Here is a 26,089-nt window from a genome sequence, read left to right as displayed (position 1 = left end):
CCCAAGAAGACCATTGGAGACAGGGGCCATGTCTCTGAGAAGTAAAGTAAAAGGTCATGAGAGTTAGAAAACAGTTTGTTGGAGGTAGTTGTCAGGACCAGCCTTAATGTGTATCGAAATGGGGAACACAGCCATCCCTCCTGGAAATGTCTCCATGAACAGACAGAGTAAACTAGAGCTTAGACCCTAAGCTTTGATTTTTGTTTACTGTGTCCCATAAAAAAATTTAGTAAAGTTTTTTGTTTTTTTTGTTTTTTGTTTTTTTTTGGTGTGAAATAAACTGCAATCTTGGTACCTAAGCTACTCCCTCCTTGGTAAAATTTAGCCTGTCAGAGAGAACGCTGTTGTTCTGAGTTTCAAAGTAGCCCATTGCTCAAACCAGTGGGTATTTCTGTCTTTTTACCTTTACTCCCATCAGAAGCAGCAGATATGGAGAACATGGGCTACTGGTTAAGAAAAATAAGTCAACAACCCACTGATTGGTGCAAATAGGCAGTCCCTAGATTTTACAAAAGAATGCTTGACAAAGAAGCACAAACACCTGGGCGGGGGCGCGGGGGCACGCTGAGGCGTCTGGCTGACATTTTTTGCTGATTTCGTGATGCTATTCCTGGCCCGAGCCTTTGAGTGCCCAGCTTGGCGGCCTCTCTGAAGAACCCACATTTCCATCTGTGTCTCCTGTGCTCCTAATTTAATAGCGTGCTCACAAACTTAAAATGGACCGGGGGGGGGTGGGGTGGGTGGGGGAAGCAAATAAATTCAATGTTCATATGCTTTTCAAAAAGCAAAAAGGCTCTTTAATGCTGTTTCTTGTTCTCTAAGTATTCCCCCTGGCCTGAGTGAACAGCGACACACACATATACAGAGGACGCACTCTTCATCCTGTCACACTCCTACACATTCATAAACCATGCAAACATAACTGTGGTAGAAACCCAGCTTGTTAATATTTAGGCTACAGTGACTGATGCTGGTAATCCCCAAATTCATGGGGCCGAAGCAGGAGGATCACTTACACTCAGGACTTATACAGTAGTAAGAATACGCCTCTAACGTGCAAGCAGGCACGCAGTAGATAACCTTGGCTGTAAAGAGCCACACACCACCTTCCCTGTTACCTCCCCTAGCCACCTCTCTCCCCGAATTTGGATTAACAACTAGGAAGTCTGGCTCTGGGGAGGTGCCTCAGTGGTTAAGAGTATCTGCTGCTTTTCCAGAAGACTTAGCTTTGGTTCCCAGCACCCACATGAGGTAACTAGCTCTACTTTCAAGGGATCTGGTGTGCTCTTTTGGACTCCGTGAGTGCCATACTCATATGCATAAAGTTACGGCACAAATGCAGAAAGTGGGGGGGGGGGCAGCAGAGAACCACTAGGGACCTTAGAAGGCCCCAGCTAGGCTCTTGCTTTCGGAAATGCCTTGCTAAGGAAGGAATAAAACAAATTGGTACTTAACCAGTTGTGGTGCAGTAATACTCTACATCTGTAGGGATAGGCCACCTGAACTTCGAAGTGAATTACAAAGCTCTGCATGGCCCCTCTAACATGGGTCATAGTTAAATCTCCTGAGGAGGGGAGAGTCATCAGGAAACTGAGGCATGGACAGATTAAGCAGCTGGCTCAGAGCCACAAGGAAAGGTCAGAGGGCATGAGTCTGAGAGAAAGCTAAGCATCGTATGTGCACTGAAAATCACTAAGCCATGTTTCTCCCTAGGACCGTTACCGCAGGTGTCGTTGGTATAAGAGGGTATAGGAGAGGCTAAGAGATAGCAAGTAACTCAGTTCTGAGGAGTTCTTTGACTTGTATTAACGACTAAGTTAGTGATTTATTATATTACGGTCGTGCTTCACAAGGAAAGTGTTCTTCTTCCTGCTAATACATAGATGATTGTAGGAGGGACCTGTGCCGACAGTCACTCAGCTAGATTGACGATAGATCAGTCGGCAGAGAAGTAGATGCATAGATAGATGAAGGGCTGCATGGATCGATAGGTATGTTAGGGACCTACAGAGAAGGAAAAGTACAAATCATCCCACTTGTGAGATTCCAGGAATTCTGCCTTCTTTCTATCTAGGCTCTTTTGTTCTCATTACCTTCGTTCTGTGCCTCTAGCTAAAGAACGTTATTCTCATGGCTCTGGTGATCATGTTTTTGCTTGCTTTTTTTTTTTTTTTTTTTTTTTTTTGCCAGATAATGCCTATCTGGTATAGCAAGTTCACCAAAGTTGCCACAAGTAAGAGTGAGAGAAGCATCTGACCTATCAGGCGTGGACCACCTCTAAACACTGCAGCCTCAGGCAGGGCTCTTTCTGAGACCCGCTGAGACATGAGGGTCTGATAGGAAACCAGCTTTGTTCTAACTGCTCAAAGATGTACAGTGGACACACACACACACACACACACACACACACACACACACACACACACACACACACACACACACCTAACAGTAAAACTCACACTTTCATCATGTCTAGGGATTTTAAATGTAATTGTCAAAATGTGGCTAGGTGGAGTGGATTTTCTCACTCACTGAAGAAGGGTAAAGTCTAGAGTCACAGGCTTGGAGTTAGTTAAACAATTGTAGAACAAATTTTAAAGACTGTGAACTCCAGGGGTGTTTTTTGGCTTATAATTCAGTAAAGACCAAGGAATAGGGAGGGGGCAGTGGAGGCCCCATGTAGTAGGAACAGCTTATCCCTGAACTTGGAAGGTCCAGTAGAAATTCGCTTACACGTCATATAAATGTACATAAGCATGATTTTGCCCTATTTACTTCCAGAAATGAGTGGACCAGACCTTGTCTTTGTCATTGTTTACTAAGAATGGTAATCGATCTACCAAGATTTAGCGCTGGAATTTGCATGCCACTGAAGCTAGTTTGTGACCAGAAGTTGGCCTAAGGGCTTGGGAAGCCAGGTCAGGGTCAATGGTGAGGTGGGCGGGGCTGTCCTTCCACATTCACTTTCTTTGAGGTGACCCAGCTGCACTTTATTTTCCCTCCTTTGCTCTGAACTTTAATTATTTTTCCCCTACAATCCCCTGGTGTTGAAATTAAGTTTTAACTTAGAGAGTGTGTTTTTTCAATCTTTCTTGTTATGTTGTGGGAAACACATCCCTTCCCACCTTCTAGTTTGTATTAAAAAAAAAATTATTCCCAGGGCTGTACTAAAGAGTCTAATATGTGCACAGCATTTTCAATTTCTCCAAGGTCTCTAGACTTAGTAACCCCTTTTCCAGTTTTACATCTGTGCCTTACCTTGACTTGCTGTGATTTAAGTCCTGAGACATTGTGGCTTCAAGAGGTGGCATGTGTTGGCAAATTAGGCAGCTCTTGTGGTTGCTCTTGGGGTGTGAGCTCTATAAACCAAGGGTGGTGACTTTGGGGTTGGGGTATAGCTTACTGGTAGAACACTAGGCCTAACATGCATAAGGCCCTGGACTCAAGCCCAGGCCACACAAATTTCTCTCTTAAGTCTAGTTTATAATAGGTGAGATGTATTCCATCCTAACTGGTAGGATTTGTTTCTTTATGATAATTGAATATACATTTTTTTAAAGCAGGTAGCTAGTTGCAGTTCATTGCTATTCTTCCCTAAGATGAGGCCTAGCTTGTTTTTGTTTTTTTAAACTCTGTGTGTGTGTGTGTGTATGTCTGTGTGTGTGTGTGTGTGTCTAGTAACCATTTTCTGAGATGTCCATATGGCTCTGGTTAATCTCTCTCTTCTTCCCACCATTTCTGTTCCCTGCCCTCTGTCCACATATTCAAAATGGATTTTATTGATTAAGTTCTGGGAGACATTTCCAGCACCACTCTGGATTTAAGTTAAAAATAATAATATTTTTGCATTTATTGTTGAATGAATAGTGCTTAATTCTGGCTTTACCTGCCTAGTTTTCATACATTTATATTGTGTGTTGAACTGCATGAAAAACCTACAGGGGAAAAACTGTGCCCTGCTAACAGCTAATATTCTTATCTTTTCTTTTGACTTGCTTAAACTGAGAACCACTGCAAACATAGTAGGGAAATTGCATCTTTAATGCCCTCACACACCCTCCTTTAACGAGAGGACAGTGGCTGGCTGTCGGCAGAAGAGTCCCAAAGGATCCAGATTGAAATGGATTCAGAAATGAAGCCTGTGGCCTTTGGAATTAGGATTAGAGGCTGAACGGGGTTATCTGGGGTTGGTAAATGACTAGGGAACACAACACTGGATCTGACAGTTTCACAGCCTAGAACCAGGAGTCCTACCCTTCCCCGACAAGCTTCTGGATCTCAGAGAACTTGCTTTGGGCATTCTGAACTCTCGTACTGTTTACATTCAGTGTGGCGACTTGTATAGAAGATCACTCATCAGTGTTTTTGAATAAACGGAGAACTTTTATTTAAGTCTTTTCATTCAAGGTGTTTTTAAAGCTCGCCGTTCTATTTTCCTTCCTAGATTTGATGAGAAAGAGTCTCTCTTTTGATCCAGGTTCAGATTTCATTTCTTTTATTTCAAAACTCATTTAAGTTCACCCAGTAATTTCGTGTTGAATTGAGAGGCGTCACTCTAATTGCAGGGAACAATCCAGGTTGGCTCCATGAGGAAAAACAAACTATGCTGCCTCAGAAGGAAAATGAAAAACGGGTTTCAGACGCTAGAGTAGGAGCGAATATTCTTTAACACCCACTTAGAATTACCTATCTTCCAGACTCATTTAAGCGGTCCTGTAACAGTCGCTTGAAACACAAATGAGGAAGCGGTCCAGTTGTCTGGGCCCCTCAGGCGCAGAGTGAGAGCAAACGGCTCTGAGGAGCAAGAAGGGCATGACTGACCATGCGCGGAGGATGCTGTCGTGCCCTCGTCAGTCAATCAAAACTCAGCCGCGAGAAACCTAGGATCACATGGGGTTGTTTGTAAAATACTTACATCAGCTAATGATGATTGATAGCTTGGCTCAACCTGCCTAACTGTGTCTAAAACAACAGAATTGAGAGTCAGGAATCCAGGTTCAGCTCGCAAGGCCACAGTGAGTTCTAGGGTCTTCTAAGAAGGGCCCTCTTTCTCGCACACTCACGTGATTGTCAGCAAGACTGGTCCCTGCTGTGTTTGCTAAGGAGCTTCAGTTTCTCTAGTTCTCTTGACAGGAAGTTTCCTTTCATCCGTGTTGCATGGGTCTCTCCATTGCGAATCTCACAATATGGGACACTGCTTCACGTACCGGGGGGGGGGGGGGGGGGGGTGGGGGTATTAGCAAGCAGGAAATCAGCAGCTTTTGTTACATACGAGATGACAAGTCCTAGCTTTTGCTGTCTTCTGTTCGTTAGGAGCAAGAATCTAAAGTCAACGCACCTTCAAGGGGATGGGATTGGGGAAAGGAGATGGGAGATTGGGGATTGTAGAATCTGGCGGAAACGCTGAAAACTAGTGCAGAGGCGCCCACGTCAAGCATGATGCCGGCGCACTCTTGCTCTACCTAGAGCAATAGACCAATAGTGGCCTGAGGTACGACTCTCACGTTTGCAGTGCTATATATAGCACTGTAAGTACCAACTTTAGGGCCAGCAATGTGGTCCCTCACAGGTGCCACACTGACTAGATGCTGAGCCAAGCTTGCTTGAGTACCAAGAGGCCAAGGGAGCAAAGCTTCGGGAATGATTAAACTTGGGGTCTCTGAGATCATGAAGTCAGGTCCTCATGGTCATATTAATGTTGTTATTCTAAAACTGGAGAGGCAGAGAGGGTCCTAGTTTGTTTTCCATTATGTGCCTTAATGTTTTGTCTAGGAACAGGGCCTATGGACAGGTTCATAAAATAGTTTTGTTTGTTTTAATGGTTCCTCTTTCCCTCGTCCCAACTTCCCAATCCTGCATATACATATTCACTAGCAAAATGAAATTTTAAAATGTGAATTTATTATAGATGCCAACTGTTTAACACTCTCATTTAATTGGAAGTCTTTTATTAGAAAATCTGTGAACCTTTATAAGAAGAATTCAGGTTTTATTCACCTATTCAGGTGAATAACTCCTGGGTCGCCATATCTCTGATTTGGGGATTTAGGGATGAGCATTTTAATGCTTTTTCTCTTCTTGCCCTTGATTGGCTCTTGGAGAAGCTACTAGCACACTTGGAGACAAAGTGGATGCTTCCTGCACGAAGCCGGACTGGCTCTTTGGGTGAGCCTTGGTTACCACCTGACCATTCCAGCACCCTAAACTATAGCTAATGTGTATACCACAGCGTGGGCCCGTGTAGTACAACAAGAGCTAAGCAGCCACAGTGTCTAATAAAGATGCTGGCCAACCTGGGGGTTTTAAAAGTGTTTGAAGTGGCAGGTGACCCAGCAGGAAAATATATAATGTACTTGGGGTTTCTTCACTCCCAGTTCTCATTGTTGACTATTCTTTTTTAAAGGAAAACAGCACAAGGTATGATAAATGCACATATAATTATTTATATTTATCTATAAATTATATTAGACTTTTTAAACTAGGGAAGTTAATGGTGATTCTTAGAAAAATGATGTTTCTCTGGAGCCCGAGGCATTAGCATTACCTCCCTCCCGGCATATTTGAGGGTTTCGGTCTCTCACTCCTACCAGTAGCTTGTCTTTACAAGTCATTCTGAGAGCGTTTGACTTGTACAGTGACTTATGTGGATATTACACATCCTAATTACTATGATTTTTTTCATGGGTTTAGTGCTCTGCCCTCTGCCTTCTGTTTCCTTATGATAAGCAAAACACTTAAAAAAAAAAAAAAACAAATTATCTCATATCTTCCAAGACTGCTAATGGCTAACCGTCTATATTTAAGGTAGAATAAATATATTCACCATTGGGAAGCCAAGGAGTATGGGGCACAGAAACTTAACGTAGAATAAGCTGTAATCTCATTAAAAAATAAAAACTTTCAATAAATGTATGGGATATATTTTGAAATATTTTCCTTTTTTTCTTAATTTATCAGGTTACATCTCAATTTTTATCCCCTTGCTTGTCTCCTCCCATTCCTCCCTACCTCCCTCTTTCACCCTATTCCCATCTCCTAGGTCTGTGACAGAAGGGGACCTTCTCCCCCACCATATGGTCATAGCCTATCAAGTCTCATCTTGGTAGCCTTCCTATTCTTCCTCTGAGTGCTACCAGGCCTCCCCACCAAGGGGAAGTGGTCAAATATGGGGCACCAGAGTTCATGTCAGAGTCAGTCCCCACTCTCCGCACGACCGTGGATAATGCCCTGTCCCTTGGCTAGATCTGAGTTAGGGGTTCAATATTTACTGCATGTATTGTCTTTAAGCTCAAGGTCTAGTTTGAATTTTTTTTTTTCTCTCGGTGTGGAAAATAAGGAAGTCAGAAGAGTAGGGCCTAGCAAAAGCCACTTCTTATGTTGGTCACTCTGTCGAGCTATGGTTATCCTCCATGGACTGGGACTAGCGATAATGGAGCCGAGCTACTGTAGTTTACACATGAATTCACAAAGCACATTGTGTGTGAATCGTCTTTGCCCACAAATGTTCCAAGGGATTAGAGTAAAATAGTCAAACACCACCACAAGGGTCAGTCCTGTTACTGTCACGGCTTTTCCTGGTGATAGGTGAGTCAGTGATTAGGGAGGCTGGCGGGAAGTAAGCCTGTTTGTTCGCACTGTGTAGAAGAACAGTCAGTATCTCTGACTCACAGACAAATTCCACTTGTTCGGGAGCCAGGGAGGCCCATGTGCCTGGTGGTGAGCTGGCGAGACCATGCTGTCACTGGACTGATAAGTCCTCATTTGCTCGTGATACGCTGTGCAATAACTTAATGTCCTAGATTTAATTTTCTATATTGAAAAATCTGAAAGACCTCTCTTAAATTAAAAGAAAAAAAAAAAAACTTCCTCACATAAACAGTTATACACATTTGCGCAAGATACATATACTTTGCTTTGAGCCCACGTATCTTGAGGTTATCACGTTATTTGTATGCGGCGCGACAAGCTAGCGGAGTTTGAAGTGAGTGAATTTATCTCAGCTCAGATGAGCACACTGTGCACATGGTATTTCTACCACCTCTCGTGACTGGGGCCCCCCGTGGGCTTTGCAATGAACTGGCCTCGCCTGTGTGTACTGTATTTGTGGCATGTACGTTTGCAGCTGAGGTCCACAGGAAGGGCACCATTTCCTGGATCACCCCACAGAGTGCAAAATGTTGTGCACTAGTTACTGTTAATGTCAGTAGGGGGAGTTTTCCCAACTTTGATTTAACGAAGGCGTACAGCACAGCCAGCTGTTAACAGTTCTTAACTGCCTGTCAGGGAGACCAGGAGAGACGTAGAGGACCAGGAACATCTTTTCTCCATACTCTGCCTTAAGAGTCTCAACAGGTGTTGCATGGTGGCAGTGGAGGTCCTTTAGTGGCTGGCATCCTTGGGCTGGTGTGTGGGTGAGTTCTGCAGATTTGCATGGGCCCGTGACTCCCGTAAATAAGGAAGTTCACGCAGAAGTACTTTGAAAGCTGACTCCTCTCACTCAAAATGAGCAATTTTTTAAAAGTTTCTTGTGAAGAGTAATAGAAGATGGAAAGGAGGGGGCATATGAAATGTGGGCTGCCTCTTTGTCACTTTCAGTATTACCAAACTGATTTTAAGCCATGTGCATTTTGATTGATGTCAGCTGCCTTTCTGAACAAAGAAACCACTTGAATGAAGCAAGTCCACGGGGAAGAGAGTCTGTGGCTCTCATTTCTGTGATTGTTGTCATTTCTAGAGAGCACCAGTAAACACATGTGGTTGCTGAGGGTCTGGCCACCTTTCAGGGTCCTTTGACACTCTACAAGGACTAAGCAGAGATAATCTTTAGAAGTAGGGAAAGTTTTAAAGATCTTATCGTGAAGAGGAGAAGAAAGTTTCTTCCTTGGGTGATTTATAACCTGAAACATGTTGTCATGTTTTAGCAAGCCCACTTTATTAATTCCATCCTTCTCTGTGGAAAATTAAAAGAAGATAAATGCTCTATTGCAGCACCGTCCTTTCTCAATAGCATACTGTGCTCACAATAGCATGGTGGAGTTGCCCGGCTTGGTTAGTCATGTAGAAAGCGCAGCCAAATTCTGAGTAAAACCTCTAATTGAATTACCTGTGGAGCACTGACAGACAAGCTTTCAGGACAGACAAAGCTCTGCCTTCCCCAGCAGAAGTAGGTCAAGTTGAAGTCCGCCTTGTAACTGTCTGTTGCTGGTTTTGACAGCACTTTCACTGTGGGGATCTTCTGGGCCCTTCTTCCTGTGGTTGAGGAGCTGCTGTTCCTGAAGTGAGAGAGTTCAAGCGTTATCCTCCCGACTTAGAGAAAATTGATGGCAGATCAAGTTAAAGGGAAGCGCCTTTGAAATAGAAGTCCTAAGCATTTTTCTATAGATTACCACATTCCGGCATGATTCTTCCTTTATTGTTTTGAAAAAAAAAAGATGGGCAAATGAAAGTCATCTTTCTATAGCGTTTAGCTCAGTCTGAGAAGTAAGTAGTATTTTTATTTTTTATTTTTTTAACTTCAGGACTAGAATTAGAGTATATCCTAAAAGAGTATACTTAGACCGTTTATTTGCATGTGAGAAACAAAAAATAATGGGTTGTTGTTCTTTCCTTTCCCACCCCCCCCCTCTCTGTCTCACCCATAGCCTCTGCAATCCCAGACAATGGAAGAAGGTCCTGCCTAAAGCTCAAAGTCTTTGTGAGACCAACAAGTAAGTTCACAGAATGAGTTTCAGAGGGTCCCCTCACTGCGCATGCTTTATCCTATGGTCTGGTCCACGGCGACAAGATTTTTATTTATTTTATTTTATTTTACTGTTAAAACTTGTGTGGTATCTGTTTTGTATATCCATATCCATGTTTTAGTTTTCATCGTATTTTTTCTCATCATTCTTCATGATGCTTTAGTTTTTGTTATAAAAGTACATAGCAGTTGCTAACTTGTTGTTTCTTAGGCTGTTGTACCTGCACAGCAAATGGGAACAATTCTGGCACGTGGATACATGCCATTGATTGTAAAACAATCTCTACCTGAGTAAAAGGAAACGCTAGAGAGAAGGAAAAAAAAAAAAAAAAAAAAAAAAAGAAGTGGGAGATTAAGGGTGTCTTCACTAACATATTTGGCTGTTATCTCTATTTTTGTTATAGATAGCTGTATGAAAACTATAGGTGTTCATGATCGTGTTTTCGATGTTAACGACAAAGTAGAAAATTCATTAGAACCAGCAGGTTAGTATGCTTAGACAATCTCTTGTTAACCAACGCATCTATCTCGCGATGCTTGAGTACTGTTTTCCCTTTCTTCCTCTCTGCATGTGCATGGTCCAGCTGTTTCTGCTTTTGCCCATTGCTAGCAGCTTGCTAATATTACTTATCTTCTACCTCATCCCTCCAGTATCTTTGTGTAGTGCATGCTAGATAGAACACAGCTTTTCTTTCTTGGACGTGGGTCCCATTTGATGCAGTATTCTAATATAGAAGCCCTACCAGAATACTAAAATCTCACTGCCTTTTCCCACATCCCCAGGGCGTGTCGGTGGATCACTGTGAATATAAAGGCCAGTTTTCATACAAGACAGGAAATATTTCTATTGAACATGTGTATAAACTTCCTTTTTAAAAATCTCCAAATCCATGGATAAAAGTGATAGGACCACTCACAACACAGTGACTGACTCAACATCTTTAGTTCTCTAGAAATTTATGTGCATCTGTGAAACTAATCTGAAAAACTATATTTCACTTCAGTATAATTTATCCTGTTATGGATAGCAGTTGCTCTGCAGACATATGACGGTGTTTCCGCCACAGTTATAGACAGGAGCTCCTGGAGCCGGGAGTGATCCTTGAGTACTAATACAAAACAAGTTTTAAGGATAATTTTTCTTTCTACTACTGACATGCACACGCAAATTTCCTCATCAAGGCGAAAAAGTAAAGGCCACAAGAATATTCATTTTTCTTGAATTCCTTGAAAAGTAAAGATTCATTTACTCAGTGAGTTCAGGGATAGCCTGGTCTACAAAGTGAGCCCCAGGGCAGCCAGGACAAAACCCTGTCTTGACAGAAAAAATGACTTAACCCCTATCGTGTAGCCTACTGTGGATGATATAAACTGGGGCAAGCCATTACTTGCTTATAAATTTATCCTGGCCTTTGATTGCAATTAGACCCACTGTATTGGGTGGCAGGCCTCTCGTAGAAGCTCCTGTCTTCCTTTCAACCATCCATCTATGTAGATCTCAACAGTTTTCTTTATTTATCTCTCATGAACTTAAAGCTCCAGAGAAATAAAATTATTTCCTCTTCATCACAAAGAGATTTGAGCTCCCTTATGCAACTGTGAGGTTTCTGGGGTTTTGGTTGGTTGGTTTGATTGTAGCAGGACCTTTCTTTGTTATGGTTCTAGAAACTAAAGGGTTTCAGTCCACTTCACCCCCTGAGTTTTGCTCTATGGATAACTGTCAGTGAGCCTTAGGGACACGTGCCTGAGTAAGTGTTGTGCCTCAGGACATGCAATAGCTTTGAGCTGAGATGCCAGGAAGAGTTGCGCCGCGCGCGCGCGCACACACACACACACACACACACACACACACACCACACACACATATTCTGGTCTTTTTATAAAGACAGGCCTCTCATCTCTACAGTGAGCTTTGGAAGCCTTAGTGTCCCCCACTCCACCCTGGCACTCTGGTCCTTTTTTAAAGTCAGGCCTCTCGTCTGTATGTGAGCTTTGGAGGCCTTAGTGGCTCCCCTGGGACCAGTTAGCCGCTTTAGAAAGTAGCAAGAAGTGAGTGCTGACTGCTGACGTGGAGACGTTTTAATTGTGGTCCTGAAAAAGCGGAAGCATTACCGTGACTTTTCAAAGGAACCAGACTTCAAGCTTGAGGACATGGCCACCACAGGGACAAGTTAAACAGGAGCTCTTTCTAAACCACAGAATCTACATTTTTCTTCTCATGGCCCAGGAACCTGCCCAGGCCACTCAGCTGTCACAGTTAATATCCTTGGCTCCCACTGTTAGGATAACACTAATAGCCTCTGCCCAGTACTAGAGGAATAGGTGTTCAGAGGAAACACACAACTCTTAGCTTCGCTAGTACATTATGTATAGAGTGACCAGCAGCTTATGAAGTTGCCCAGGACTATAATTTTAGCATGCATTTTCCATGATCTTATTTCTAGGTAAAGCCAATTGCCTCTCTAGCGAGCAGGAGCCTGTCCAGAGACATAAGAGATTTTATGGTTTTGTTTTCTTTTTTGTTTGTTTGTTTGTTTGGGTTGGATTTTTTGTTGTTTTTTTGTTGTTTTTCTGGTAATAAAGACGCATACCAAGGACTACTTTGTTACTAAGAAAATCACCTTTGAATTGGCTAATGATAAAATGCAATCGTTAAGAAGCTCCTGTACACAAGCATATGCCAGTGTCTTCTAAGATACAAATTCTTTCTCATACAGAACTTGGAATTCACAGTGGCCCCAAATCTACTAATATATAACTCACTGACAGAAGTTTGAATGCAGTTTAGTGACTGTGTGTTTGTGTGTGCGTGTTTACACGAGATTGCTGACAAGCACCCTCACTAACATGGGGGCAGGGGGTTGAGCCACACTGCCTGGAAATGCCATATGATAACAGCTTTGAGTGTTTCTCTTTGTTTCCTAGAGAACTCAGTCAGTCAACATTTGTGGTTCTTTTCCGCTGTGTTGACTGTTGGGATGAGCAGCATTCCCTTTTAGCCGGCTCTGGATGTATGTACGGGCCTTAGGGATCTAGGAAGCCTGGAAAGCTTTTCCTGCGTGTTCTCAGCAACGTGTACTAATTCACCTGTCCGTGGAATGCATTTGTCTCTATTGTTTGCTTGCGCACTCTGCCTGCCAGGTTCCTATCGTCAGGGAAGCAGGATGATCTCAGGGCAGACATATGCCACATGCCAGGCTCTGCGATATCATTAGTGTTCTCAGTTTAACCTCTGAAACCACTGTGTGGTGAGATCCTGTAAATAGGAGGCAAGACTTCATTTGGCTTCCAAAGAGGAACGTTTTCTTCCACCGAGCTACCCTCACTACTATAAGTATTAATAATCTCTCATATGTAGGTTTAATTCCCACTGGGATAGATTTTACTTAGGAGTTTCAACTTAGGATTCTGAAATTCCCTCCAAAATTATCCAAATGATAAATGCCAGGGCTAAGGGGGTGCAGGTGGTGGCCATATCGAATGTCAGGATAGAATCCCCATCAGGGGGCCTTTTCAATCAAAGTGTATTATGTAGAATCTCGACTCGTGAGCATCATATTGTAAGAACAAAAGGCTGCAGAAGGTTTTTCACATTTGAGGGGAACACAGGGGACGGTGACTCTCCCCAGTAAGAAAAAGTACCCTTACAGTGACATGTGTAGTAAACTGATGGACAACACGACTCTCAAAACTGAGTACCCAGGGGTTATCTGCGACGCAGGCTTTGAAAGGTCAGTTCAGATGTATGCTTCGCTTAGAAGAAAACCAAAGTCTTCCTTCTTGCTAAAGTCAGTCCCTCCACAAGGTTCCTGCACTGCACCCTGAGCTGAGTGAGCCTGGGTTGATGGCTATAGCCTTTGCTGAGCCTCAGCAAGGGGCGAGAGGCACACGGAAGCTCTGCATACTTGCTCTGAGTGAAGAAAGGCAGCTTGGGTAGCTTTTAACAGTACATTTCCCAGCCTCACAAGGTGAAAGATTGAGTAGTATTTCATTGCAGGGAGGGTGGAGAAGAACCCCAGTAGGTGATGTAATTTCAGGTGTATAAATGTAAGTGATGTCTCAAAATGAGCCGTGGAATCCTCAGGGTTTCTGGTTCTTTTATAATTAAGCCTGGAGTGCTCCATTGTTTTGATTGACACCATATTGGTGCTCTTAAGAATGTGATTTGGATTTTAATTTCAGGGCTATTAAGGGCCTTTACTTCTGCCTCCTGTTAACTACAGATTTAATTAATGCATTAGCAAGGCTGAAAAAGAGCAAAGAAAAGATGAGGGCCCACACGTATTTGGCTACACTGTGAGGGATTTGCCTTCCTATTCTTGCTTCCTAACCTCTTCTAGTCTCCTAAGCTAAAAGCAATTCTCTCCAGGCCTGCTAAAGTCCAGAAAAGGAGAACAAATTAAACCAAGGCTGCAAGGGTTCCTAGATGAAACCTGCTGAAGTGATAAGAGCTCTGTGGGCCAGAAGGCTTAATTCTGAGAAGTTAGGTTTCTTCACATGGGCCATGACGGAGATGAACAGGGACCCCCAAAAAGTGGAAGCCAAGAAAGAGTTCTCTTTAGGACAGATAATAGCGACAGATAATACCTTTTCCAGTAAGAAAAGGTAGCCTTGTTACGACGTATGTGGCTGATGAATATACATGAGGTTAAAATGACAGACAGTTAATCTGTTAAGAGAGGCGCAGAATAGGCCACTGAAGGATGTTAGGGCTTGTCTTGTGAGATCTACACCATCGAGAACATGGGAGTCCCACTTGTCACTGCTGTCTCTGATTAACCAGTCAGCGAATCCCAGGTAGCAATTCTTGTGTTCCCATGGGAAGTTCCCCCTGATGCTACAATGAAATCTGCTTGGATGCCAACTGTCCACTCCAGCTCCAGAGACATGTCCAGAGGTCATCTGGGCTAACAGCGTAAGCCAGGCCAGATGGGAGGAAGGAGATGGGACACATCAGAGAGTCGCATGGCTCACGGGCAAGCCTCCAGTCTATCTTTGGGTGCTAATTACTGCAAAGTTCCCGTTTCCAAGTTAAGCCTGTTAATCATGCAGATCAGGGATGCTACCCCAAGTCAGAGGCAGCCTCGTACAACACTTTATAGCCAAATAAAAGAAGCTTAACTCACTTAATCCATTTTATTTAGAGGAAAATTTGCATCCACACTGATAATTTATGTGCCAAGCTTCAGCCTGATAAAAATAAGAATAGTCAAGTTCAAGTAATTTAATCTGGGAGATGCAGGGCCTGAAATGGAAATAGCACCGTAATTGATTCCTAATTGCGGGCAGCCCAGTGGGTACAGGATTTCTGAAGTTTACTGGGTATTATATATAGTTTATTTAAAATACTGTTGTTTTGGCATTTAATTTTCCACATTTGAAAATACATGTAGGCACAGAACAACCAAACATTCAACACTAATCCTGTGAAATGCCTAAAAAGAAGAAAATGAACAGCCCAGCCTGGTTAACCACTAATATACCCACATAACTCTTTCCCCTTTCCTGTGTGTTAGTCCCATCGCCTCCCACGCCCCAACGGCACTGCAAACCTAAAGCTACTTTGACTGCCTCAAGTTTGTGCAAAGTGTGTCTGACTGGTAGGAAATCAAAGCAGCTTATGCGGCAAATACTATACTGTATGCCCAGTTTCCCCCCTCCCCTCAGTTATAAGGGAGGGTATAAATATGGTGAAGGAAGTCCAATTTTCCCTGCCTCTCCTTTGTTTGCTGTAAATAATGAGTGATTATGCAGACATGAAAGTCAATGGTGGCACAAGGTTCATTACCCTACTTTGCAGAGGGTGGCGAGGTCTGTGAGCAGCAGGCTGCTGCGAGAGAGTTATTAAGGATGTTGAGATCTCATTGGAATGTGTGCTTTCTATTTGAACAGATGACACAGTGCATGAGCCAGCCGAGCCATCCCGCGGTGAGAACGCGGCACAGACACCAAGGATACCCAGCCGCCTTTTGGCAGTCCTACTGTTCCTCCTGGCGATGCTTTTGACATTATAGCACAGTCTTCTCCCGTCGCCTGTCACAGAGAACATAAGGGTCTTGGAACACCAGAGATCCACCTAACTGCTCATCCCAAGAAGGGACTTGTTATTGGTTTTTGGCAGATGTCAGACTTTTGTTTTCTTTCCTTCAGCCTGATTTCTAAGCAACAACCTGGGGTTGTTGGGGGCTAAACCTAGTTGCTGCCTCTTTCACACCCCACCCCCACCCCACCCCTAGCCCTTGTCCTTGACTTCTCTCACCCCCTTACAAATTAAATGGACTCCAGAATGAAAATGCCAAATTGTCGTAGTGACACCAGTGGATCTTCGCCTCCTGTGCATTCCCCTCTAGAGCTCATCTCTGTAAGCTCAGGGTGTCGACAGAATACAGGCAGGAAGTGTAGTGGGAGGTGCTGCCAGCAATGACCAGGCCCAAGAGGGCGTCCCCCCCTCCTCTAAAATACCTATGCCTTCTCATTCAGGGTGGTACGGTGACTGTGTGGAGCAGCACTTTGTTGGCCAGAGGGGCGGAACTAAGAACAGACAATGTTATACCATCCATCTTCTAGGAGTGTAGAAGTGAGCAGGCTTCCCAACGGTTCAGATGCTAGCTTTGGTTTCATCAAAGATGATGTCTTAAGCATTCTTGCCAGCCAAACTTGGGCTGTGTTGAAGAAGCCGCTTCTCCCAGGAGGGTTGGACGCAGGGATGCTAATACAGAGGAAGTGTGGATGTTGAGAAGGAATTTTCTGGGGGTGTGAGTGCCTCTTAACTTTTTAGTGACTGGGCAGTGCACACCTGATTTTTTTTTTCCTTTGAATACAGATCACCATGGTGCTACAACTTTTTTTTTTCTTTTAGGAGCTCAAAGAGGCATTTTTATGAATAAAGTGACCTTCCCCAAGGCTAAAAAGCCAGGGTTGATGAGTAGAGAGTGGAATAGCTTTGGCCGCTCCTCTGGGGACGATATGTCTAAGGAAAGAAAAGTCTGTGGCCAGAGGAGAAGCGACTTGGCTTTGCTGGAGCTCCAGTGTGCTGTGGCCTTTCCCCAACCCCCACCCCGATGCCCACGTTCTGCTCCCGGTCTCCGTGAGCACAGGGGACTCAGACACAAACCCCTGTCACCAGGAGAGTCAGTCAGTCAGCACTACTTGGGAGGGCTAAAGGGAAATTTGGGATAAAAATTCCAAAGTTCGGAATAAAAACGTCAAGTGTTGATTTCATAATTCTTTCCCTTTCTGACACAGCCTAGAGCGTAGGGGGAACATGTGTTTATCTGTGGGAGATAGACAGGATGGAGTCCCAAAGACTTTGACAAAATATTTTTTTAAGAATCCACTAGAATAGAAAATACATTATTTAGATATACTTTATGCCGAGAGTGAGTATATATGCTTGTCCTATTTAAACTTGTGAGAAAAACGTGGTAACCCTTGATACATTTAGAAACACGGGGGGTTATCTTGTTTCATAGTAGGGTTGGGGCAGAAAGAGAATGAACACAGGATGACCCTGTTTAAAGAACCTTAGTGTGGCCACGGGGGTGGTTCCAGCTGATTCCCAGGAAACACAAGCTGCGGGCTTTCTCCTGGTGGGGTGTCAGGAACTTTAAATCCCAAAGCCTAGACAGGGGAAAATGTCAGACCAATGGAAAGGTGATCTAGCCTATTTTTGCTATTGCACGACATTAGTAAAGACCATGCCTTTGTAAACAAGTCAGTAAATGCAATGATCATGTAATGTGGAAGACTGATTGAAAGCATTCCAGTAAAAAAAAAAAAAAATGATTTTTTTTTATATATTCGTTTTTAAGATGTATACGTAAAAAAAAAAAAAGTTCACATTATAGATGGACCTCACGGACGTGTGAGTGGTTTCAAAGTAGAAAAGTGTGTGAGTGGAAGGCAGCTGTGAACGGACTGCACCCCAGAGAGTTGGAATGTAAGCTGGGCTTACTTACCTGGTTCCTTTGGAGTGGAGACACTGGAGTCTGCTCTCCCCTGAACCATGTGACTGGAGTTGCCAGCCTCAAAGATATAGTTAGCCCTCTACCCCACCTCTGAGACTTCTCAGGAGTAACAGAGTCTCATCACAGAGGGCACCCACCATTTCACTGAAACAGAACTTCAAAGCATTGGATTCCTTTGCCTTTACTCGTGTACTCAACACTCTTAGTAATTACCAGATGTATTCTTTTCATTAATAGTTACAAGTTTGTGGGTTAGTGGGATTTCAGTAATGGGATAAAACTCCCTTCTAAGATGGATCAGTAGAACCAAAATAATACTGCATGTACTACAATCAAGGGAACCGAGTGATCCTGTAATAATTTCAGGTAGTCCTAACGACATTAGCAGTTCTAATGTCACTTTAGAAATGGTGAATTCTGTGGTTCTTCTAGCATTTGTCTCTAACAAATGATGACATAATTACTCATGGCCCTCTGCCATTGTCTCTCCTTGTCCACCGTGCAGTTAGACCCTCTTACTTCACTGTCCTGCCACCAGTGTCTAAGTTAAAAGACAAAAACGAAAAACAATCCACCCCAGTAGGCAATATGCTTTTCTACCTGTGGCATAATCGTAGCTAATACACTTGTGTGGAGTTTTCAAGATGATTGGTGTCAGACAGTTTTGTTTTGTTTTTTTTTATCTTGTCCAAAAAGCGCTGGTGGCTTTTTATGGTGTTGTTACAATCCTCTATGGGCTTAGGATGTCGGTGCAGGTTGGTTGCGGGTTTCACTTAAATACAATAATTCAAAAGCATGTAGGGCACCCCCTGGAGACCCTTAGCCCCAGCTGGTCAGACCCCAGCGACCTTTGCCCCTGGTTGCCAAGGGCTTTGCAACATGAAACAGGGAATAAAGATCTGTCTGTTTAGTGGATACCATGTATCCTTTAATAGACCAGGTAACAGTTCGTGTTAGTTTTAGACTGTTGTTTTGTACTGTACTTTCTTGGGTGGCAGAGGAAAGAAAAGTTAAAATGTTAAAAAAAAAAAAAAAAAAAAAAAAAAAAAAAAAACCAACAACAACAAAAAACAAAAAAACAAAAAACTGCGTTCTTTAATTCTGTATTATTAGCAACCTCTGTTGTATATAGTGTTTGATAATAAAGTATTAATTTGATTCTTATGTCTTTTGTAAGTGACAACAATAGACTTTCAGGATATAAAACATGCATTGAGGCTTTGAAACATCCGATGTATACATGGCTGAGAAGTCACAAGTGACTGGAACACTCCCTGCTGGACTCCATTGCCCACTCACTCTTACAGCCCCATCGTCTTGGGACCGGAAGCAACAGGACTGCTTTGATTGCTCTTTTGTCCTCAGCGTTTTCCAGGTGTGATGTCGGAGCTCTGTGGTCCTTCCCTCCACCCCAAGCATGTGGTTTCGAAAAGGTTTAGATAACTTAGAAATGGTTCTGTACTTTGGTTTGGTTTTCTGTTTGTCATTTCCCTGCCACCCCCACTACCCCCACCCCCCCCCCCACCCCCCGCTCCCCAGGAAGTCTTGTCTCTATCAAGTGCTGCTCAGAATCAGGATGGTTGCAGGGCAGTCCCTTTAGGAAGGCTCAGTGGGGCTGTTTCCTTCTCTGTGTCTTTGTGAAAGGAAGAGTCAGTACCTGTGGGCTTTCAGGGACTCTGTTTTTCTCCTGTGCCTTAGCAACGGCTGCAGCCATTTTTATTCGTTTCACAAAATTAGAAATACAGTTTTAAGCTCCTTCTTTCCGTTCATTGCTCGCTCACTCGCAGAGTTGTGGTCACTGGATTTTCTTTAGAAAACCACGTCCACCAATTCCCCAGTCTGCCCAACTCCTCCCCCACTCCGTCTCTGTCTCTTGCCTTCCTCCCACATTCTGTTTTCCCTCAGAGCCATGAATGGGCAGGTCTGTCTCTGGTTTGGCATCACTGAGTTTTTCCCATGCATTTGCCCCAGAGCTGCTCCGATGTGAGACAAATCTCCCTACAATGGGCTCACTCCCATTGTTTGTACAGTTTAATAGATGCTGCCATGTTGGAGGTTACCCATGAGTCAAAATCTGTTTTCCATGCTTACTCTTGACACCCCATTGAAGCCACTCACTGTGTGTGCGTCTGGGCGTGAAGTCCAGCTCCACGTGGCCCTGTGCTTGTACTCCCTGCCTTGCAGTCCTTTGCACTTGCTCATCGAGTGCTGTTTTGAAATGCTGACATTATATAAACGTCAAAGAGAAAATGTAAAAAAAAAAAAAAAAAAAGACACACACACGCAAATCCATACGATCTGTATTTGTATATACACGTGTCCGTACAAGTATACCTAAATAAAAATTAATGATTTTCATCATTTTAATTGAATCCCTCCTTCTACTTCTTTCTTCCTCGAATTATGCCTTTATTTCAGGGCCTAGTTGCACTCTACTGATTTAAAAAAAAAAAAACAAAAAAAAAAAACACTAAACTTTGTGGACAGAAAAGACAGCATGACACATATAGGAGAAGTATAGGAAGGCCAAAGAATGCAGAACAAAAAAATGGCCCATCCATTCTGATGAGAAAATGGTGCAACTTCAGCCTTGTCTATATTTGAGCCTTAAAAGAGGCAGCAGACAAGCCTTGCATCCTAAGTGACATAAGTACATCAGGAGTACATACATTATACTTTTAGTTTACACCTATGTTTCTAGCCCATTAAGAAAAAGGCCAAATAAGCATTTCCTAGCAATCATCTCACACCTCAGAGAAAGCAATAGAAGTAGTGATTTCAGTATAGCCCAAACCTCAGTTCTCACTATCAAGGAAGAATTAACTGCCACGGTGAATCGCATACTATCTTTTAAGACCCTGTTTACCTCTCTGTGTGTGGCAGTGTTAGAAGTGTCTTGTTTCTGTTCTTGGGCCTTTTTTCTTTTGCCCCTTGGGCAGCGTAAAGTCCATTTTGCATCTGAGTGATGTTTTTGTCCTTGAGGATGACAGTGATAAAAGTACAGTTAGAAAGTTCCATCTGTAGAGTGGAAACCAGCAAAGACATGATGTAGTAGACACTCAATGTACTTCAAGACTGGCCTTTAAGGACCTGCTACTAATGCTAACCTCACCAAGACATTTTACTATGACTGCCTGGCAGGGCACCAGACCCTAATAATTTGCCATTACTTTTTTTTTTTTCTTTTGCTAACAAAGCGATAGCTTTATAGAATGAAAAACACTGCACATGGCTGGACTGTGTGTGTGACATTTGTACCAGAACAGCGTAATGTTATCATTGCCCTGGTCACCATCATCCTCCAAAGCATTGACGCGACCATGACATTGTTCTCAGTGCTGTACGGAACAGTCTGCACAATCTGTACTCCCAAAGCTTGCAGTGAGGCAGCTCTTACATGAAGCGTAGCAATACCGTGTACATAATAGTATAAAATTCAGGCATTTATACTGTACACAAATTGGTCGATTTTTGAAGTGAGTGAAGAAAATTGGAGATTCTAAGATTAGGAAACTCAAAGGAAATCATATAAACAATAGTCAGAGTGAAGTTAGAAAGGCTATACAAAATTGAAAACTTGGTAAGTGAAAAGTATTGTAGGCTCTAAGAGAGATGAAATCATGGGGTTAGTTGCCTTTCACAGTTGCTATAAAGTTGCTGCGAACCTGAGAGAACCCAAGACAATATGAGTGTCACTAAACACATTTTGAATATGTTACAGACATTTTCATTTATTTCCCTAAGGATATGGGGACAGTAAAAATATGGTGACAGTTTCTGGTTCCACTTTATATAAGCCATATAGCTGCTCCTGAGTGTGTATCTGCATCTATATTAAACAGTTCAGGTTTTCCATGAAGATGAAGGCTACACACATCTCTATGCACACAAATATACATGTATACACACACACACACACATACACACACACACACTAAGGGAACAAAGCACAGTATAAAACATGCAAACTGATGGCCAATTTGATAAAAGCTGTGAGTTTCGGATAAGGAGACAGTTCTCAAAAGAGAGTGCTATGCACACTAATGTCAAAGCAAGGTGGGCCATAGATGACAGACCACTGACTGACATTGATCATAGGAACCACACTTATTTTTGGTGGCAAAGCATTTGGAATTTGGGGTCATCTGAGGTGCTGAACATAAAGCAGCACAGAGGGCATTTCATATCTTAGGTTGCTATGTATTTTGTGAATAAAACACAAATCCATATTAGATTCCCATATCTCATAGGAATAAATTATAAATATAGGTGCTATAAAAATTCAAGTATTTCTGAGAAATTTTCATTGATCACCACGGTTTCATGGGAACTGTTTGTAAAACAGCTTCTAAGCGATTTCTTGCAAAGCTGCTCCATGTTCAGCTAATAATATCACAGTCCTTTAGGAAGGCATTGTAAAACTGCTGTGGAAAGCATTATGTTTTCCCTTTGGAAAAGAGACATTCCAAAAATCATAAATAACTAACCAGGCCAGTATTCTGACAGTTTTTAGTGTGATGTGCTCCACTTTATTAAGATGTTCAGCAGCTAAATGTGTGTGTCTGCCTATGTGTAAGATGGGACTGTTTCTGCTCAGCTCTGAGTGGTAAGGCTTTATTAGCTCTGTCCCTTAGTTAAAATACAGATGATAAGACAACACAGAAAGAAGAAAACATGGAGTTGCATTGCAAAGAAAACAGTCAAGGGCGTCACCAAAGGTTTAGTTAGCATGCTGAAGAGATGGTCTATCAAGCCAAACTTGTGAGGAATGTAGTACTCGGTTGCGGATCCTAGGCTCACTGTGCAAATGGCATTTCCAGGTAAGTCTCTGATCTTCATGTTCCCAAGCAGAATGCAGGGTTCTTTCCCCCCTTTCTTGTGCAATTTCTAGACTCAACCCTTAGGGCCAAGGAGAAGAAATAGGAATAATGGCCTCATGTTCACTCCGCCTGCCCCAATGTATGGAACAGTTTGGATTTTCATCACAGGTGGCTGCACTCTTTACAATGGCCTCTGCACACACCCAGAGGGAAGCGTGATTTTATTGCTTGTATAAAATGCCTCCCACCCCACCCCCATTCAGTCTAAGCATGTTATGAGTTCTGCCACATTGCTGCCAATGACAACACTGTTGGTACTGAAGCTGAAGGCAGATGAATAAGATGGAGGAGGAAAAAAGGAAAAAGGGAAGGAAAGAAGGAAGGAAGAAAGGAAGGAAAGAAGAAAGGAAGGAAGGAAAAAAGAAAAAGAAACGATCCCTGCTAGATTCTTGTTATTTGCTGTGGGTATTATTGTTTATTATTTATTATTCATATATTTGTCTTTACTTGAACAGGAGGTTTTTACACCATCAACCAGAGAAACCTTCCTAACTGCAACACACATAACAGCTATGGGGAAAGGCAGAGCTAAAGCAGGGGCGTGGGCAGCCCTGACCATTTGGTTTAAAGACAGTACCCTAAGGATGCTGTCAACCAATCAGTGCTAATCAGAAGAATGCGATCTGGTGGGCGGTTCTCAGAGCCAATAATGTGCTTTGAAATGCTCTGGATTTTCATCAGGATTATTCAAGCATAGAACTTTATGTCACTTGGTAACACAACGGATGCTTGTCAGTCCTGACAAGAACACAAAGGGGGTGGCCAAAAAAAAAAAAAAAACTCAAAGAGAGATGACAATGGGAAAATAGAACAAAATATTTTTGCCTGCTGTTTTGTTCGCAGGTGCCAGGCGCTCCCTTAAACTGCACCTGTGTTTTGAAATCTAAGTAGCCAACGTAGTTTTCTTTCCTTCACAGCCATGAAACAAGCCCTTACAACAAGAGGAAGAACAAGTTTATTCATACACATCTTTGAATTTTATCATCACTCTTTATTGTTGTTGTTGTTGTTATTTAGAGCTTGTTTTTTTGTTTTTTGTTTTTGTTTTTTTGACCCCTTCCATACCGTCCCCCAGCCCCCAGGGAAGGGCTCTGTGATTTGTATAGCAGAACGTGACAAGTGCTTCCTTGAAATGTGTGCTCTGCTTTACTACCAGACACGTTTTCTACAGTGGAAAGAACAGGACAATCTGTGTCTTTCTTATTTTTTCCCTGAAGACGGTGTGCCAGCCTGAAAGCTGACTCCATTATTTCTCCTGTAGGGAGCCAGCGTGTTCCTTCTGGAAGACTCAGGTACTTAAAATAGTAATAGGCTTTGTGGTTTATAGAGTATTTCATCCCAAGATCTCAAAGGCATGAAGAAGAAAGTATAAACCAATGGCTCCTTCCAATAGGCTTGGAAGAATTACCTCAAAAGAGGGGATGGATTGCCGTTGTCCCTCCTAGAGGACCAGAGCCCAGCAAGCTGTTTTCCTCAGGTGGCCCCAGGAAAGAAGGAGGGGCAAGTTCCCATAGGACTTGGGCAGAGGCCCATGTCTGTTACTCCCCATTCCTAAGAACTTAAAGACCAAGGCTGAAGGAAAAACAAATGACACTTTTATCCCCTTTTAAAGAAGTTTCCAAAGACCTGCCATCAGGAGAAAGGGGCTGGGCAGCTTTCCAAATGCTTCTTATTTGTGAGTCAGTGGTTTTACCATAAAAGTTTACTCTCCAATGCAACTTTCTTCTCTAATTTCTCAAGTCATTGCATGCCTTTTGGACATATTTAAGCTTCTCTCTAAAATTTGGAGAAAGTTTAATTAATCCTAGGTATCTAGACAGAATTCAGGACTCATGTAGAAATCAACATCTGTGGATGTTCAAGGGTTCTATATAAAATACCGTAGGTTCTTTTAAAAAATAAAACCACAGGCATCACTCTGCACACTGTAAATCATATCTATACTCATTACAATACCTAACACCAATGTAAGTGCTCTGTAAATAATTCTGGTGCTGTTTAGGAATAATGACAAGCAAAAAGCCTACATTGTTAGTACAGATGTATTTTCAAATAGAGTTTGCTTGAATTCATAGGTGCCAAACCCAACAATAAGGAAAACCATCTGTAATCGGTCTTGTCGCTTCCTTCAAGTACCATCTCTCTCCTTGCCCCTGCCCCCACGTAAACATACCCAGACATTTTTTTTAACATTCCCTAATTTTATGTATTCATAGCAGCTTTTTTTTCCCCAAAGGCATTGTCTGTCTTAAGCAATGTGGCATTTGAAAGGACACCGAGAATCATGTTAGACACATTTGGAATCAGTCTGATAACATCTAAAGCCACAGGGCAAGAATGTGGCAGTTCAAAGAATTCATGCTGGGGGATGCCAGCCAAGCAAGACAATATTCACATATCTGACCACACTGTCGAGACCTTCCAGAGCCCAGCTGCACAGGGAAACCATCTGCTCTGGCAGAAGCATCATTGGCATTAGGGACCCTTGGTTTCTTTCCTTCAATTATGCTTATTTCCTACCCAGAGAGTGACCCAATGTTACAAGGCTGGGTACAGCCATGATTACAATTAACCTCTTCTGACTGGTGTAGCTGGCTTTACACAAGAGCGTGTGACTCTGAGACTGAAGGACTAGAGAGCCATACCTTCAAAAGTCTAACCAGATTCTGCAGAAGTGACCACAATTCTTAGTTTGGGAATTCTTTAAATCCACTCTCTAAGGTTCTGTTGGTTTGGACTTGGAGCTGGCATACATCTCACAGCCTTGGTTTACTCCTGGCTCTGGTTTTGAGGCTATCTCGAATTAGAATGGCCTGTATTCTGTGTGGTTTCTGTCCTTTCTCTAGTCCCTGTCAGTATTCAACAAAGCAAGTTAATCTCCCTGGTAAGTGACAGCTCTGCCCCTTGTAACTGGCATGGAATCAATTTTTTTTTAACTTGACTTGAGAGGTGAAGAGAGTATCAGGAATTCAGGACTAGCAAGCACATTCATTAGCAAGCTGAATTGGTTTTAGCTGGATTTCGTTTGGCTGTCCTCATCCCTTAGTCTAGCTTGCCCCTGCTTCTCCTCCCTTCATCATCGATCCTGCCCGTGAGACTTATTACCTACTCTGTCTACGGGGAACAGCAGCCTCCTTTACTGAGCTATTCAAAGAAGACACACATACCATGCTCCTCTGGCCCAATTCTGACAGCACCATGGAGAGGGAGAAAAGTGAGATCTCTGGTTATCGACCAAAACCCTCTAAGATGATACAAAGAAACAGAAGACAGACAAGAAGAAAGCAAAGGCATATATAAATGACATACAGACAACTAGCTATGTACACAGCAGGTAAACATAACTGTCTAGAAGCAGTGTCCCAAACATAATAAAAAAAAAAAAAATAGAAACTCACTCTGTAGACAAACCTGGCTTCTGACACACCTGCCTCTGCCTCCTGAGTGCTGGGAATAAAGGTCTGTGCCACCAGGTTTGCCTAATACACATCTTTTTCTGAGAG

At 42.8% G+C, this 26,089-nt stretch overlaps 1 protein-coding gene across 3 annotated transcripts in view; it reads left to right on the top strand.

The window, feature by feature from the left end:
* The window catches only part of Efna5 (ephrin A5), a 275,239-nt gene extending 258,999 nt beyond the window's left edge, over positions 1–16,240 (top strand). For 2 of the 3 annotated variants that reach the window (XM_051154431.1, XM_051154432.1), the window contains exons 3-5: positions 9,642–9,707; positions 10,144–10,224; positions 15,632–16,240. In XM_051154431.1, the coding sequence (XP_051010388.1) occupies positions 9,642–9,707; positions 10,144–10,224; positions 15,632–15,753 (269 nt within the window). In that variant the 3' untranslated portion in view covers positions 15,754–16,240. The remainder of the gene's footprint in view (positions 1–9,641; positions 9,708–10,143; positions 10,225–15,631) is intronic. The other variant, XM_051154433.1, reaches the window with a different exon arrangement.
* Positions 16,241–26,089: the final 9,849 nt, after the last annotated feature.

The sequence above is a fragment of the Acomys russatus genome, chromosome 12 (assembly GCF_903995435.1).
Source record: "Acomys russatus chromosome 12, mAcoRus1.1, whole genome shotgun sequence".
Lineage (NCBI taxonomy): Eukaryota > Metazoa > Chordata > Mammalia > Rodentia > Muridae > Acomys > Acomys russatus.
Note: the sequence above shows the minus strand (reverse complement) of the source record. Positions and strands in the feature narration are given on the sequence as shown.